We start from the raw sequence: 13,651 nt of genomic DNA, 5'->3' as shown, positions 1-13,651 counted from the left end.
GATTATAGTATGATTGGGTGAAACATCGAGTCGATGCCATAGGCCTCGACACTGAACATTCTTTTTACCAAGCAGACAGAGGCACAGAACAAAGAAGCATCGAGATGGTTTGTGCGACCGAAGAAATTCTAGGCAATACCCTCGAGGAAACGGAAGAAGATAAAGCATTAGCTATGAATACTGCTTGACGAATTAGATTCCCAGCCCTGGCACGCACTAGAGCGAAACAAAGAGAGCTCCACGGAAGGCATGATAGTACCGCAGGCCCACGTATATGCTCATCCCAGTCCAGGTCGTTGAGAGAGAAAAAAATCCCCTAGATTCAGAAGTTGGGGGACGACCCAGGGGGCTATCCTTTCCTGTTGTTGCTCTTTAAGCTTTCTATGGACTCATATTCTCCCCCTGTCCTGTAGTGATACACCCAAATGCAAATTGGGCTGCCAAGAAAAACAGTTGAGCTGCAAATGTGAGTGGAATCGCAGAACACTGCTACACGAAATGAACTCGGTTTATCCAGTGTGCCTGAGTCAGTTTGGACCTTTCAAAGAGTCAACGACTGATAAAGGTACCCTAAGAAAACATCACTTGTCAAACCGTTCATGGCAACTTAAATTCAGCATGAGTGTCACAAGAACAAACGCATTCACTTCTCCATCTGCTACATAATGTTTCAAGCTGCGTTTGGAGACTCAAACTCCCCTGGGAATCTCTCGTCGAAAGGAGGAAAGCGGGAAGTTTGAGCAGTCATCAGCCACTAGCCGCTTTGTCTAATCGTGACATCCGTGAAATGGTCTCAGGCAAACCTCACCAAATCCCCTTGTGATTGCAGTCTGAGAGAACTAACTTTCCTGATCATGTGGCTGGGATCCAGATTCGTTACAACTGGAAGGATGAGCAGATCTAATTCAGCACTTGAGACCTGATGGCATCCAAGGTTCCTGACACAAGGACATACGCATTTCCGTAGTAGTCGGCAAACGGGGAAAAGTGCCTCACTGGAGATCCGTTGCCTGTCTATCTTTAGTGAACGAAAGACTTGAGAGGCTTCTTTTGCCTTCCTGGAAGGTATCTTCTGTGTTTGCAAGCACCCACGATAGCTTTTCCTTGTATTTGCTCACTGGTCAACATCCGCAAGAAAACGACTCTGGGCCTTTCTCTTGATAGGCATGTGGTATGCAATCTAGCTCCGGCGTACTTCTTTCAAATCTTACCTCTTCGACAAGCTTCATTTCTGAGCAAGTCAGCATTCAGTCACGTTGCATCCGCCTGGAAATCGTTCAACTGAGATGCATACCTTCAAGAAAATCCTAACGCACAACAAATGAATACTCCGACTGGAGCGGGAAGAGGTGAGGTCACTATACCGAAGGCAGCCGAGCCTCCGCGACAATATTAACGACGGTGTACGGGGGAGGATTCCGAGCACCAAAGGCAGGGGAAATCTGTGTAAAATTACGTCTAAAGGATTAGGTTGGCGGTGAACAAGACGGTTAAGGAATTTACCTGTATGAATTTCGGTCGAACATCAGCGGTGACGGTGCTGACGCAGAGAACAAATGAGAAAAACGCCGCAGACAATGCTCTCAGACACATGTTGATTTTTTTTGTTAACATGATGCGTCTTTGGGGTCAGCCGATTGTGTGCGAAAGCCTCGGAGAGAGTGGCCAAGCGTAGACTGGCACAACCTGTGTGTACGTACTCCCTGCTGTCTCCGTCTCTTGCCGTGGAAACCGTTGTCTCGAGATCATCCTTGCCTGTAGTTAGAGCAGTTGTCACGGGAGCGAATGCAGAGTTAGAATCCCCGTGTAAAACATCAAAATGAAGCTGACTACGGTGACAGGCCTCTGCCTGTTGTTTGCCTGGGCACCACCGGTTTCTGCTGTGGTGGCCCCGACAGTTCAAAGCGGAATGACCGTATCTGTGTTGCGAGTCGGATCAGCTGACGGCCAGCCTTCCCAGATCATCGTTGGATCTGAAGAGACGTACTATGCAATTGGCATGGATTCTTCTGGACGTTTCGTTGTAGAAAGTAGTAGATCTCCTCTTCTGGAGGTCGATTCGGAAGATAACATGACGGTGACTGCCACGAACTTCGCTGCCTCGTAAGAATCATGCACGATCTGCTACCTCTCCACAGCAGACCTCCATTACAATTATTTTCAAGATCTCTTGACTTGAGGGGCGACTTGCATGTCAACGGGGTTAAGCAGTTTCGTATCGCTGCGAGGGAGGATCTCTCCTCAGGAGAAGCAACCGGCTGGGATAACACTGGTGTGTCAGTTGCTGTTTTGGCAAATGATCCTTCGAGATAAATGCTTTTCACCAGCATCCAGAGATATCGTATCGAAATGTGCTGGAATAACCATGCTGGGTGGCTTCGGAAAATTTGCAAGGGTATTACGAAATTCCAATTTCATCTAAAAGCAAACTTTTACCACTCCAGTGTAGGGCGAAGTTACAAAGAAGTTCGGAAGACTGCCACCTCATACTGAATTGCGTGTCAAAGCTACTTTCCACTTTATTGATGCATGGGTAAGTGAGGAAACGTATTTTCCTGTCGGCTGCCGGGAATTCTCCAACGATGTTAGGCTGGAGAAACGGGTTTCATGCGGCTGGACATTGGTAATGTATCCTTACCGTTTTGCGTTGGTCCAGCGGATTTACATCAGCAACCTCCTGACCAGGCGAACATGGACAGCTCACTCACGTTTGGGCAGAGCGGTAAAGCACACCAAACCTGTGTGTATTTGGTTTTCTACAGAGGATGAAACGACCCATCAGCCATTCGCAGGACATGGAACAGGAGGCCGTAAATGTCTGTGGAGGTTAGATGACGCGTCACATGACGTTGTGCAGTCAGGTTACGTCCGAATTCTTCGTAGGAGCTGTTGGAGAAGGGAAATTTGCAGCACCGATTGATGTTGCTGTGTTGCACAGTCAAGAATATGTAACTGTAGGCTTGGGGAGCACGGTAAGCGGCAAGTTAGGTAGAGCCCGGGGACGAAAGTGAAGTTCAAAAACTATTCAGATACAAGAAGATGATCCCTTCGATCAATCTTGGGGAGTGAGTCACCTCAGTCATTCTTTCCTTTTCGCAGCAGAAATGACACACACCTGTCAGGTGTCCGGGATCGAGATTTACATTCGATGAAAACGAACCTTTCAGCTGCACCTCATAAGCATACAAAAAAGCCCTGTCAGGCAGGACAATCTCGTTAACTGCGGTATTTGAACATCATGCCATTGGCATGTCTGGTACATCACGTGAATGCTTCTCTGGCTCCTCCTCCTCAACCATCATGCCTTCGGTGGTCAAGACAAGACCTGCAACCGACGTTGAATGCTCAATGGCAGAGATGATGACTTTTGCCGGATCGATAACACCTTGGCTGATCATATCCCCGAATTTGTTCGTCTTTGCATTCCATCCAAAGCCAAACGGTTTCCCTGACGTCAGAATTGCTCGGACTACCTTGTTTCCATTCACGCCTATGAGATAAAACAGTGACAAACAAAATATAATCCATTAGAATCAAGTGCTTAGATCTGACAGCACAATTGTTAGCTATTTATGATTTCAGAAAAAATTCCTACCCGCGTTGTCCGCTATTTGTTTGGTGATTGACTTCATGGAATCAACGACGATCTTCGCGCCTGCTTTTTGCAGCTCGATTTCTCCTTCCATCTCGTCTGCAAAACAAAGACAAAAACGGAACGTAGCCTAGTTGTCTTTTGCCACATGAAAGGCAAACGCCAGAGCATCTGGAAACATCAGGCACACGCTTACCAACAACTTCCGCTGCTGCACCAACTGGGTCGTCTCCGTCGCATGTCATCTCAGCTTTGGCTGCCGCCTCGATATCCGCAACTATTTTGTTGTAAAATTCGTCCGTGGAAAGGGCCAGGTACGTAACACCCCCGCCGGGAACGTAGCCAGTTTCGAGGGCTGCACGTACGGCGTTGATCGAGTCCTCATACCGAAGCCTCTTCTCCTTCTGTTCGGTTTCTGTCGACGCACCGATCTGCAGTAATATGTTTCAGAAAGAGTTTTAGAGAAACGTTGTACTTGCTATACCCGACAGATCCGTTGCCGTGCAAGTCCGTACCCTCGTTCTTTTAAAAAAGCACACGGCACGCTATGTCTCACCATTATACGGGCAATACCGCCGGACAGAGCTGCAATCCTTTCACCCAGCTTCTCCCGATCGAACTTCGACGTCGACACCTCGAGCTCCTTTTGCAACTGGGCAACCCTGAAAACGGAAAACGATTCCAGTACATCTCTGTTTGTAAAAGAAGAAACATTCAGTGTTTGCAGCAGAAAATCCGTTCGTCCTCTCATACCTGTCCTTTATACTTGGTTGATACTCTGGCCTTGTAAGAATCGACGTGCGATCTTTTCGAACGACGATGCTTGCAGCGTTACCAACATGGGTCGCAGTGGCATCTTCCAGTGGTAAGCCCAGATCTCTTGAAATTAGCTGCGCATTAGTCGCGACGGCAATATCTCGCAGGTATTCTTTACGCCGCTCTCCGAATGATGGTGCGCGTATCGTCACCTGCAAGATTACTCACAGCATGCACGGTTACAGCATGATTTCCCGTAGTCAACAGAGTTACTCCTCTGGTTCAGTATGTATTTTGTAGAGGACGATGGCATTGGGGGCCTCTGTCACAGTATCTGACGCAAGCCGTGGAGGCTTTCTCGCCGTATGGTGTTGTACGTGCGGCACCACTAGCACAATTTACGAGTATATGCATATTCACCCATATCAACGACCCCGATTCAAAAACAGACCAGTCGACAGCAATAACGGAGAATTTCTTACCACTTTGAGCAGTTGACGCATCCGGTTTATGATGCACGTCTGTAAAACTTCGGGACCGAAGTCTTCCGCAATAAGCACAAGCGGCGCCTTTGTGCGCACGAAGTGTTCCAAGATGGGGAGGATGCTTTGAGCTGTCTCTATCTTATAGTCGCACACCAGAATAGACGGACTCTGCCACTCAATAATGTCGCGGTCCTCTCCGACGAGGAAGTACGGCGAAGAATAGCCTCTTTCGAAGGTATACCCTTCTGTGAACTCCAGCTGTATACATGTACACATGCTCACAACCAGAGAAGCCAAATTTACGCCAGGAGGCCATACGAATCGTCACGTTCTTCCCTTACGCGCCCACCACACCACGCGACACTTGTTCACAGCAAAGCACCCTGACATCGGACGTCTCAAAAACAGTACCATCTCAATTTACTGCGTATTCCTCTCACATCTGCATGCGTGCTACATTCGGTGAGCGTACCGTGTCCTCAAGGGCGGGGTTGTCCTCCAACACGATAGCAGCATGGCGGCCGAGTTTGTCGAACGACTTAGCTATCACCTGGCCCATAGCCACATTGCCACTAGTCGCCACAGTCGCAATATTCAGCAGATCGTTCATCCCATCAACGGGCTTTGCCAAACGCTTGACCTCCTCCATCATCACTTTCGCAGCTCTTTGAATGCCGCGTTGCAAGGGAATTGGATTGTGACCTTTGTTGACGTGATCCACACCCTGAAAGCATACCAACCAGCTCGACCACGATCACAAATTCGTGTTGACGATCGTAGCACTGCTTCCGGCTTCTTCCGGCCCCTCCTCCTTCGTGGACTGTTTACCCGGGAGTTGACGTTGACGCCCCAGACAATCGTCCCACGAGACGGTGCTCACCTGGCGTGCTATTTCAGCTGTGAGAATAGTTGTGGAGGATGTGCCGTCTCCTGCCCACTCATCCGAAGTCGATGCAACCTCCTGCACTAACTTTGCACCGGCGTTGTGAGCGCGACTCTTCAGCTCAATATTTCTTGCGATGGTGACACCATCGTTGACTATCATTGGCGGTCCATATTCTTTCTCCAGTAAGACGTTACGCCCCCGGGGTCCCAATGTAACCTGTGAAGTCCACACGCGTCCTGGAACAAGAGAAAAATCACCTAGTCTTCATGGGCATGATGAATACACGTGCTGTGCCTGTTTCACGACAGTCTCCGAGCCGGCTGATGCTGTGTGCTGGTCATTCTGAACAATAATAACACTTATAGCTCTACGCAGGAGGTTCACAGTACTGCACATCTACCATTCTAGTAACCAAGGCCGTTCTTGTCCCCCAGAACTCCGGGCTTCGCGTGAGTTGATCATCCGGAGAACAGAGCATCAGCCGGAGTTCCTCCACACATATTAGTCCATCTTCGGAATAATGCTTACCCTAACTGCTCCAGCCACAGCTTCGATACCTTCAAGGAGCTGATTTCGGCATTCATCGGCCAAAATGAGCCTCTTCGCTTTGCGTGCCTGCTCACACATACAAATTTCACACAACCACCAATGCAGTTGCCTCAGCATGACGCTGAGGCAGCAGTTATGCAACAGAGACAAGTTGCTTCTTCGTCACAGAAAAGAAGTCCCACAGACCAAGGAACGTCTTGTTTTCTAATTTAAAGCTTGATTCTTTGCCACTGCCGCTAAAGGACGTTAGTATTTGTGGGTTGTTTGCTCACCATCAAGGTTGACGGGGAACCTTGCCGCGTCGAAGGGGCTCTATAGTTGTCATTGATAACTAGTGGAACATGTTTGCCGCGGACAGTGGCAGGCGAGACAGAGTGGGACCCTTCAGAGGATGGGGAACGCAACAGGGAGTGGCCAAGAAAAGCATTTGGGGCTGGAAGTTGAAAACATGATGCAAAACTGCTGATACCGAATCCTACGAGAATGAGAGGATACGGCACAAAAGATGCAAGTGCCACCATCATGCCAACCTCTGGTTCTAAAAGCATCCAATCCGTTGAAAACAGCGTCTCGCCTATGTCAAATATGCAGTGCCTTCATTGCTGCGGAGACACCTTTTGCTTTGAGTTTCTTCCCACGGGCGACGAGGAGACGTGTCTGGAGACAGGACGGCCGTTGTCGCATAGCTTCTGCATGCAAAGTCGCGTGCGCCAGCCGAAGACCTGTAACGACAATTCAGCGTTCACCGTCGGTTCCGCGAACAGTCGTTGAACGTCGAAGGGCGAACGCCGCAAACTTAACGGGCTCAAATTTAGTTTCTTCTACTGGTTTTTGCGGTAATTTATCGAAGTGCCATTTTGCGTGTCGCTTTTTCGGTGCAAACTATCCACCGTGGCGATATTGATTCCTGCGTGGCGCGTGGGTACACCACAGATCGATACCCGAGTAGAACGTTCAGTCTTGCTGGTCATTCTAATGAATGCCAGAATGTTTTGAATTCAACAGAGTTGTCGATACCACTTCTAAGAACCAATCTGTCTGGTACGGAGGAGCAACTCTGCCGTGCGGAGGCTGAGGATTCAGTGGGCATGGTTTAACTTGTGGGGAGGCTGGATGATGAGGCGGTACTAACAGCAGTAGGGTGTCCTGTGACGAACAGGAAATTGGACTGACCCTTCGACACTTGACTGCCTTTGAGAAAGAAGATGGAGGACAGCACAAGAAGACTATTTCGAGCACGGAAGACGTGCTGTGACATGCTCCAGGACCGCGGCTACATCGTGTCCGCACAGGAGAAGAATGAATCGTGGAATGATTTTCTGCAGAGATTCAAAGAGAATGAGTGCAAGTAAGACGGAGCAACGAAGAATCAATCGAAGAGTAAACGTATCTGTTGAATGTAGTCTCTTTTTTGACTGCCGCCAAGGAAGAGCCGAGCTGCGTGAAGACGGCCTGTGTGGCGTATATGGGTTCGCAGCTGTCATGCTGTTTAGGAATTGAACGGCGTTGTTTTCTTGTGATTTTCCCTGTCTGACTGTCTACAGCCGTTCGCGAATGCTTTTAATCGCATCACACAAAGTAGATCCTGACAATCGGGTTATTGTCTACTTTGCCGATGAGACAAAGAAGACCGGTGTGAAGCCGATCAGAGAGTAGGTCCTAACCCAACAGTTGGCACCGCGGATTTGCTGAAGTGTTCGGTCGGGACTTTTGGATCGCAGTGCATATGATGAGTGAACACTAGTGGCTGAGCGCACTACGTGTCTACTTCGATACCGTGTAGTCGCCAGTATCATGCTTTCCAGGCATATTCGCTTGCATCTGTGCTGATCACTCGCAGGCTTACGGAGCGAATGGAGGAAAGAAATATACAGAGGGCGATTTTGGTGACGCAGAACGTCCTGACAGCCTTCGCCAGAGATGTAAGTTGTTCAGGAGCACCCGCGTGTGGATGCCTGGTCAGCGTGTATAGTTAATCGTCTTGCTCATTCAATCGTGCATCTGAGGACAACCGACTTCCCATTTGTGTCAGAGTGCTAGAGAGGTTTCTGGAACTTCAAGGTTAGAGTGGCGTCGTTGCTGTGGCTATGTGCAGGCGATTAGCGAGGCAGCTCCGCGCCACATTATAGAGAACTTCATGGAGTCGGAGTTGTTGGTAAGATTTCGGATCCAACGGCTGGTGCAGCAGGCATCGTTTTCAGGGTTTAGAGCACACTTGTCCTTGAAAACACTTCGGTGTGTTCATCCACAAATGCATGCAACCAAGTTGGTACAAAGATTCTCTGGGCTTGTTGTTTGCTGGCCCTAGCTGACCAGGGCGTATGTATGCCGACCATTCATCTGACTGACACACAGCTTACTGACGATCACAAGCCCATCCATGTTCTGTTTGCTTAGGTCAACATTACAAAGCATGAGCTAGTGCCGAAGCACGTGCCCCTGACAAACGACGAGAAGCAAAATCTCCTCAATAGATATCGAGTAAGCCGAGAATACTCAAGCTTCGTTTTATCCAGCTGCGTGTCGAATTTGTGTAAGATGTTTTGGCCACGAGCATGACGGCTTCAGAAGCAGCCTTAAGCCCGTCTGGATAACAGCAGCGGAAGCTTTCTAGAGCGATAGGAGTGGCATGACTGGTTAATAGAAAGTGGCTTTGTTTCGTCGATGTTGCGACGATATATGCAAACGCAAAACCACACCAGTGGTTCTGTGGTGGTTTGTGGAGTGCAGGTCAAAGAGATTCAGCTTCCAAGGATTCAATCGGCAGACCCAGTTGCACGCTATTTTGGCTTGTCCCGTGGACAGGTACAGTTACCAGTCCATGTCGCAGTAGGATTTTCTTTCCTCGAGGCTTTGTAGGCTGCAAGAATTTCTCGCTGCGCTGCTGTTTTGGTATCTGCTGTGTCGGTTCTTTAAACCAGCAAAGGACTGAGTGAGAGCGCTAGGTGATACCGTGTGATATCGTTAACTTAGCCAGGATTTGTGAACTGCAGTAGATGATTGCTGGGCGAAGTGTTTGAGCTTCAGATGTACCTTACTTTGAATGCGGTTGATGTCTAAACCCACGGACGGGGGATATGACATACTGTATGAGCTCTCCTGCTTTTTTTCGTGCAGGTCGTCAAAATCATCCGACCCAGTGAAACGGCGGGACGGTACGTGACTTACCGTCTTGTTGTGTGAGGTGTTTTTCAAAAGGATGATTTGTCAATTTTTAAAGGAGAGTTGCTTACTACTGTGAAACCAAGCTACACTGATATCACAAAGACTGAGGTTCCTGTCTTATGACGGTACGTTTTTCTTGGATGTGGCAAAATGAGTATCTGGGATGTCAGGACAGACAAAAGGTGCACGCCTTTGGCTGGCAGGTTTCCGCACTGCTGCACCATCTGAACACATTCAAGATTGGGGCACAGTTACATGATACAAACCGCCAGACCAGGAGACGGGTGGATGATACATAACACTGAACGTATCAGCATAAACTGCTGGTCGTGGAAGCGAGTAGACTAGTTTTCCTGTACGGTGTAGACGTGTGATACATTCTCCAATGGAGGCGTGTACTGCAAGTTCTCGTGACCGGTTTTTGGTTTACATACCGCCCAGCGAAGAATGAGAAACTCAGCAAATGAGCACGGTGTGGCAGCTCCTGCGTCTCGGGCTTCCCGAGGGATCTCGTGAGGGACCTGCCGCTGGACCTGCACCTCGGAAAAGCAATCGCATTTCGTATCGAGAAGAAACTTCGGAACGCGGCGAATTTTCAAGGAAACAGTCGACATTTAAGCTCTCCCGAGTTCTGCATCCATAGAATCGCAGCACTGATGGGCGCACAGCAAGAGTATGGTTCATGCAGTAAACTACGCGGACTCGCAGGTGATGCCGTATATACAAGGTAGATAGAGGATCTACCGGCTCCGCTATCACCGTCAGGCACAACATGTCGATATGGTTTCATCGGCCAGCTATATCCGTCCCCGTTTATTGAAGCTTTAGAGACAAGCACTCAGATTTACAGAAAGGTAGAAACGGTGCACACCGAATTCGTAGGACGTCCTTGAGCCGCGCCCCGAGTTGGTAAGAGTAGCTAGGAGTTGAGGGACGCCATGTGCCCCCCCTGAAATGCCGCCGTTGCATATTACTTTGTCTGGCGAAACGCTTCCTTGTTAAGGAGCTGGTTGCTTCTTGGAAGTTGTCAGGTGAGGAATGGTCGCTTCCACGGCTGCGGAGCAAGTCACATTACTTTCGAAGTCTCTCAACGCCGTGGCCTCTTAGCGAGATCATACACAGCACAAATCTATAATTCGTCCTTGCACAGATAGATCGTGAAGATGTCCTCCAAGCCACGCAGCTCTACGCGGCTGGACAGATAAAAGCACACTAATGGTCCTCAGGAGGCAACCCTGCCATACGAGCGGTTCCGAAGCACAGACTTGTCCAGGCAGGCTGGCAGCCACTTAACACTTCCAAAAGACACCGCGGAACACAGTGGAAGGACGGGAGCCGAAGTGTCCAACAGTGGGAAAACGCGGAGGCAATAGCATCCGCCTGCGCAACACTGACGGTAAGACGACTCAGCTGCTGGTGATTCTTGCAGGAGGGACATGGGCGTAGGACATGCTAAGATGGCACGAGTTTGTTCTCGGTGTGTTCATCCGCCGCCGAGCATCCTTCGTGGGTTGCCGCTATCGTACAAGACGCGTTACTCAGTTTCCACGTTCGCACCTGTGCTTGCACCGACCTCCCAACAAATTTCTTATGCTCTTGGACTCACCTGAAGTCCGGCCTCTCTCTGAAAGCCCTGACATCAACTTTATGAGCACTGCACAGGGACCCAGAAAGACGGTGTGACCTGCGTTAACTGTCGCTCTGCGGAACAGTTTTTCGATCTCCCTGCCTCACCAATATACTCTTTGATTTGTGGCGTGACATGGCTACGTGTTCTGCCGGGTAACAAGCAGGGCGGAGCAGCGGTGCACCAGAGCATTGCGCAAAGCTGGCCCCCCTTCGTTAACGTGATTGTCAGAAGGCATTTAGGAGGCTTTGCCTGGTGACTGGTCGTCCTCTGTCTGGACGATAAGTCAACAATCTGGTCGTCTGTGTCTCGACGAACCCAAGCGATGTCAGATGGTTTTCTGACAAAGACTGCTGCGTCCTTCCACAACCTTTCCTAACCTCTACCTAACGCGAGACTCCATTCACCGCGAAGTTGTGACTCAACACGACAGCTGTTCCAGCCTTCCACACACTTGCTCTGTGTTACAATGCGAGTTGTTCAAAACGTAGGAAGTACTGGCGTAAGGAGGCCCTTCCAGATCCATTCAGACATAACGACGACAGACTTTGAGGAATGTTGTCTCTCTGAGTCTTCGCGTCCCCAAGCACACCGAGTTTTTGATGGCGCCGACGAGAACCGGGTGGCAAGGCGGCGGTCGGGGTGTGCCCAGGATTGGACCAGGAAGAGGCGCTGGAGCATGCAGATGGCGACTCACTGCGCTACAATGTGTGCTGCTGCAAGTCGGTCACTCACACGAGGTTTTCCTGTATATTTTAGCAAACTTCCCTGACTGATGTGAATCGATGGCGAACAACAGTTGATCTAGTGTATGGTGGCAACTGTCTGGTGTCTGCCCTTGTGAGCTGCTGGAGGTAGTTGCAGAAGGTCACAGCTGTCGTGGGTTTCAAGTGAGAACCGCCTATGACGGTGCTGCGTGTAATTCAGTCGCGGTTTCTCGCGTGGCTAGGCTAGAACGCTCGACTCTTGTCAACGCTCCTCTTGCCAGCGCATTTGGCATCCTGATCGCGCCCTATGTCAAGTCAACACTACCTAGAACGAGCCTGCCTAGATCAGTCATGGCGCGGTTACCGATCACCCCGAATTACTACCTACTCATACTGGAGCTCGGTCTGCTCTCGTACTTCGCAAACTTCGCCACCCAGGACTCTAGCCGGCCCATGCTAGACTCCAACGCGACAGGTGAGTGCCAAGTAGTTAGTCACACAAAACGCACGCGAGATGAAAGTCGTCGGAGCATGCCTGTTGTATGTGCCTCTCGTGTTACGCTGCTTGTTCAGGCCTATCCCTCGCTCTTAGGATAATGTGGAGCCGGCTTGAAGATGTTCGGCAAAACGGGAAGATGCCAGCGTTACACCTTGATATTGCGTATCTTCCAAAGGACTTCGTTTTTTTTTACGCAGGAAGCCAGACATTTCGATACGCAGTCGCTACGGTAGCTGTGTCGTATCTAGCCGCAGTCAACTCACGCAAATCTCGGATTGTCTTCGTATGGGTTGTCTTCGAGCATCTCACTTGGATTCCATCCCTTCTTAGCTACATCTACGGAGCGTCGAAAAGCCTCACTCCTCTCCTACCGTTGCTGGAGCAGTTGTTCTCGGCGTCGACATCCCCTGCAGTGTTTCTAGGGGGAAATGACATCTGGACGCTTTTGCATTCCTCAATGAGTGAAGGTGAGTTTCACCGACTAACCTGACAACTGAGGAGCTGTAATAGCCTGCTAGCAGGCATTTATGGGATATTCCGCAGGCGTTCCCTTCTGTTTTGTCAGGTGCACCGTTTTAATACCATCTCTTGATCTACTACAATTTGTTGTCCCAATTATGGTTCCTGCAGCTGTTGTTCAGAGACTTGCGTTTGCCGGACTCCAACTTCTATTCGCGGCGACATGGCTGATGAAGACAGCTAGGCTGGTTTCCCTTTTGCTCAAACTCGGTGAAACGGGAAGAAGTAACAGGGGCGACGATTCGTGAGGGATAACAGAACAGATTCAGCCTTTGTGAATTTATCGCTGAGAAATCCTCCGCCGGCCGGTTCAGGCTTCTCTTCGCCTGTAGACCGGTGTTATTTTCAAAAGACCCTCTGACGATTCGTTCATCCAAAAGGCTCCTCAGGTAGCCACGTTTTTGGTATTTGCTTGCCTTCGTTTCAGTTGGCATTGCTTATACCACCGTTGATCTCTTGCTTAGTGTCACTAGAAACCAGTCCAGACCCCGCACTGGTGATGTATTGATTAGTTGCCGTTTTTCGGCTCCTCATTTCTAGACGGCAATCGCTCTAGGCCGTCTGCGAACTTCGCATGGAACGGGACAGTTTAAGAATGATGCGCTTGACCGGACTAGTTCGACTCAACCTGTTGGGTTTGCGCCGAACGATGTGTCTACAGTGTTGACTGCTGCTCTCAGGAATTCACTTGCTTGCCGACTTGCGTTGTTCCCTCTGGGTATCAGAGTGAGTGATAAATAGAGGCCGTCGTGAACGGACGGTGCTTGCGAACCTCGTTTTCCGTCCCACGCCAGTATCCACCGTTGACGCACAAGATATGATGGCGACTGTCGTTGCAGCGTACTTCATGTTCTTTCGCACGAACG

General features: G+C 49.7%; 5 protein-coding genes across 5 annotated transcripts; 3 read left to right on the top strand and 2 right to left on the bottom strand.

The window, feature by feature from the left end:
- Window positions 1-900: 900 nt before the first annotated feature.
- TGME49_240620 (hypothetical protein) lies at window positions 901-1,614 on the bottom strand (the record flags this gene model as incomplete). The annotated part of the gene is made up of 7 exons (XM_002366640.2): window positions 901-938; window positions 997-1,058; window positions 1,119-1,156; window positions 1,212-1,231; window positions 1,295-1,307; window positions 1,365-1,442; window positions 1,504-1,614. 7 exons carry the CDS (start codon window positions 1,612-1,614, stop codon window positions 901-903), a joined length of 360 nt encoding a protein of 119 aa, XP_002366681.1.
- A 133-nt stretch (window positions 1,615-1,747) lies between these two features.
- TGME49_240610 (hypothetical protein) lies at window positions 1,748-3,551 on the top strand. Its single transcript, XM_002366639.2, has 10 exons — window positions 1,748-2,103; window positions 2,166-2,272; window positions 2,328-2,395; window positions 2,450-2,533; window positions 2,590-2,623; window positions 2,686-2,722; window positions 2,783-2,826; window positions 2,884-2,972; window positions 3,030-3,065; window positions 3,123-3,551. Exons 1-10 carry the CDS (start codon window positions 1,820-1,822, stop codon window positions 3,150-3,152), a joined length of 813 nt encoding a protein of 270 aa, XP_002366680.1. The 5' UTR covers window positions 1,748-1,819; the 3' UTR covers window positions 3,153-3,551.
- Window positions 2,623-6,906, bottom strand: TGME49_240600 (chaperonin cpn60, putative). The gene is made up of 10 exons (XM_002366638.1): window positions 6,541-6,906; window positions 6,248-6,334; window positions 5,714-5,935; window positions 5,306-5,557; window positions 4,831-5,091; window positions 4,346-4,560; window positions 4,149-4,254; window positions 3,789-4,023; window positions 3,596-3,691; window positions 2,623-3,490 (listed from the first exon to the last, which is right to left on the bottom strand). The coding sequence occupies exons 1-10, from the start codon at window positions 6,814-6,816 to the stop codon at window positions 3,237-3,239; spliced, it is 2,004 nt and encodes a 667-aa protein (XP_002366679.1). The 5' UTR covers window positions 6,817-6,906; the 3' UTR covers window positions 2,623-3,236.
- A 167-nt stretch (window positions 6,907-7,073) lies between these two features.
- On the top strand, window positions 7,074-10,062 carry POLR2E (DNA-directed RNA polymerase II RPB5). The gene is made up of 7 exons (XM_002366637.2): window positions 7,074-7,616; window positions 7,813-7,920; window positions 8,109-8,190; window positions 8,364-8,423; window positions 8,666-8,749; window positions 8,999-9,073; window positions 9,386-10,062. Exons 1-7 carry the CDS (start codon window positions 7,474-7,476, stop codon window positions 9,449-9,451), a joined length of 618 nt encoding a protein of 205 aa, XP_002366678.1. The 5' UTR covers window positions 7,074-7,473; the 3' UTR covers window positions 9,452-10,062.
- A 1,559-nt stretch (window positions 10,063-11,621) lies between these two features.
- Window positions 11,622-13,465, top strand: TGME49_240580 (hypothetical protein). Its single transcript, XM_018780608.1, has 4 exons — window positions 11,622-11,782; window positions 11,988-12,242; window positions 12,341-12,733; window positions 12,897-13,465. Exons 1-4 carry the CDS (start codon window positions 11,740-11,742, stop codon window positions 13,031-13,033), a joined length of 828 nt encoding a protein of 275 aa, XP_018637609.1. The 5' UTR covers window positions 11,622-11,739; the 3' UTR covers window positions 13,034-13,465.
- Window positions 13,466-13,651: the final 186 nt, after the last annotated feature.

This window comes from Toxoplasma gondii, chromosome VI, assembly GCF_000006565.2.
Source record: "Toxoplasma gondii ME49 chromosome VI, whole genome shotgun sequence".
Taxonomy (NCBI): Eukaryota; Apicomplexa; class Conoidasida; order Eucoccidiorida; family Sarcocystidae; genus Toxoplasma; species Toxoplasma gondii.
This window is presented reverse-complemented; position numbering and strand designations above follow the sequence as displayed.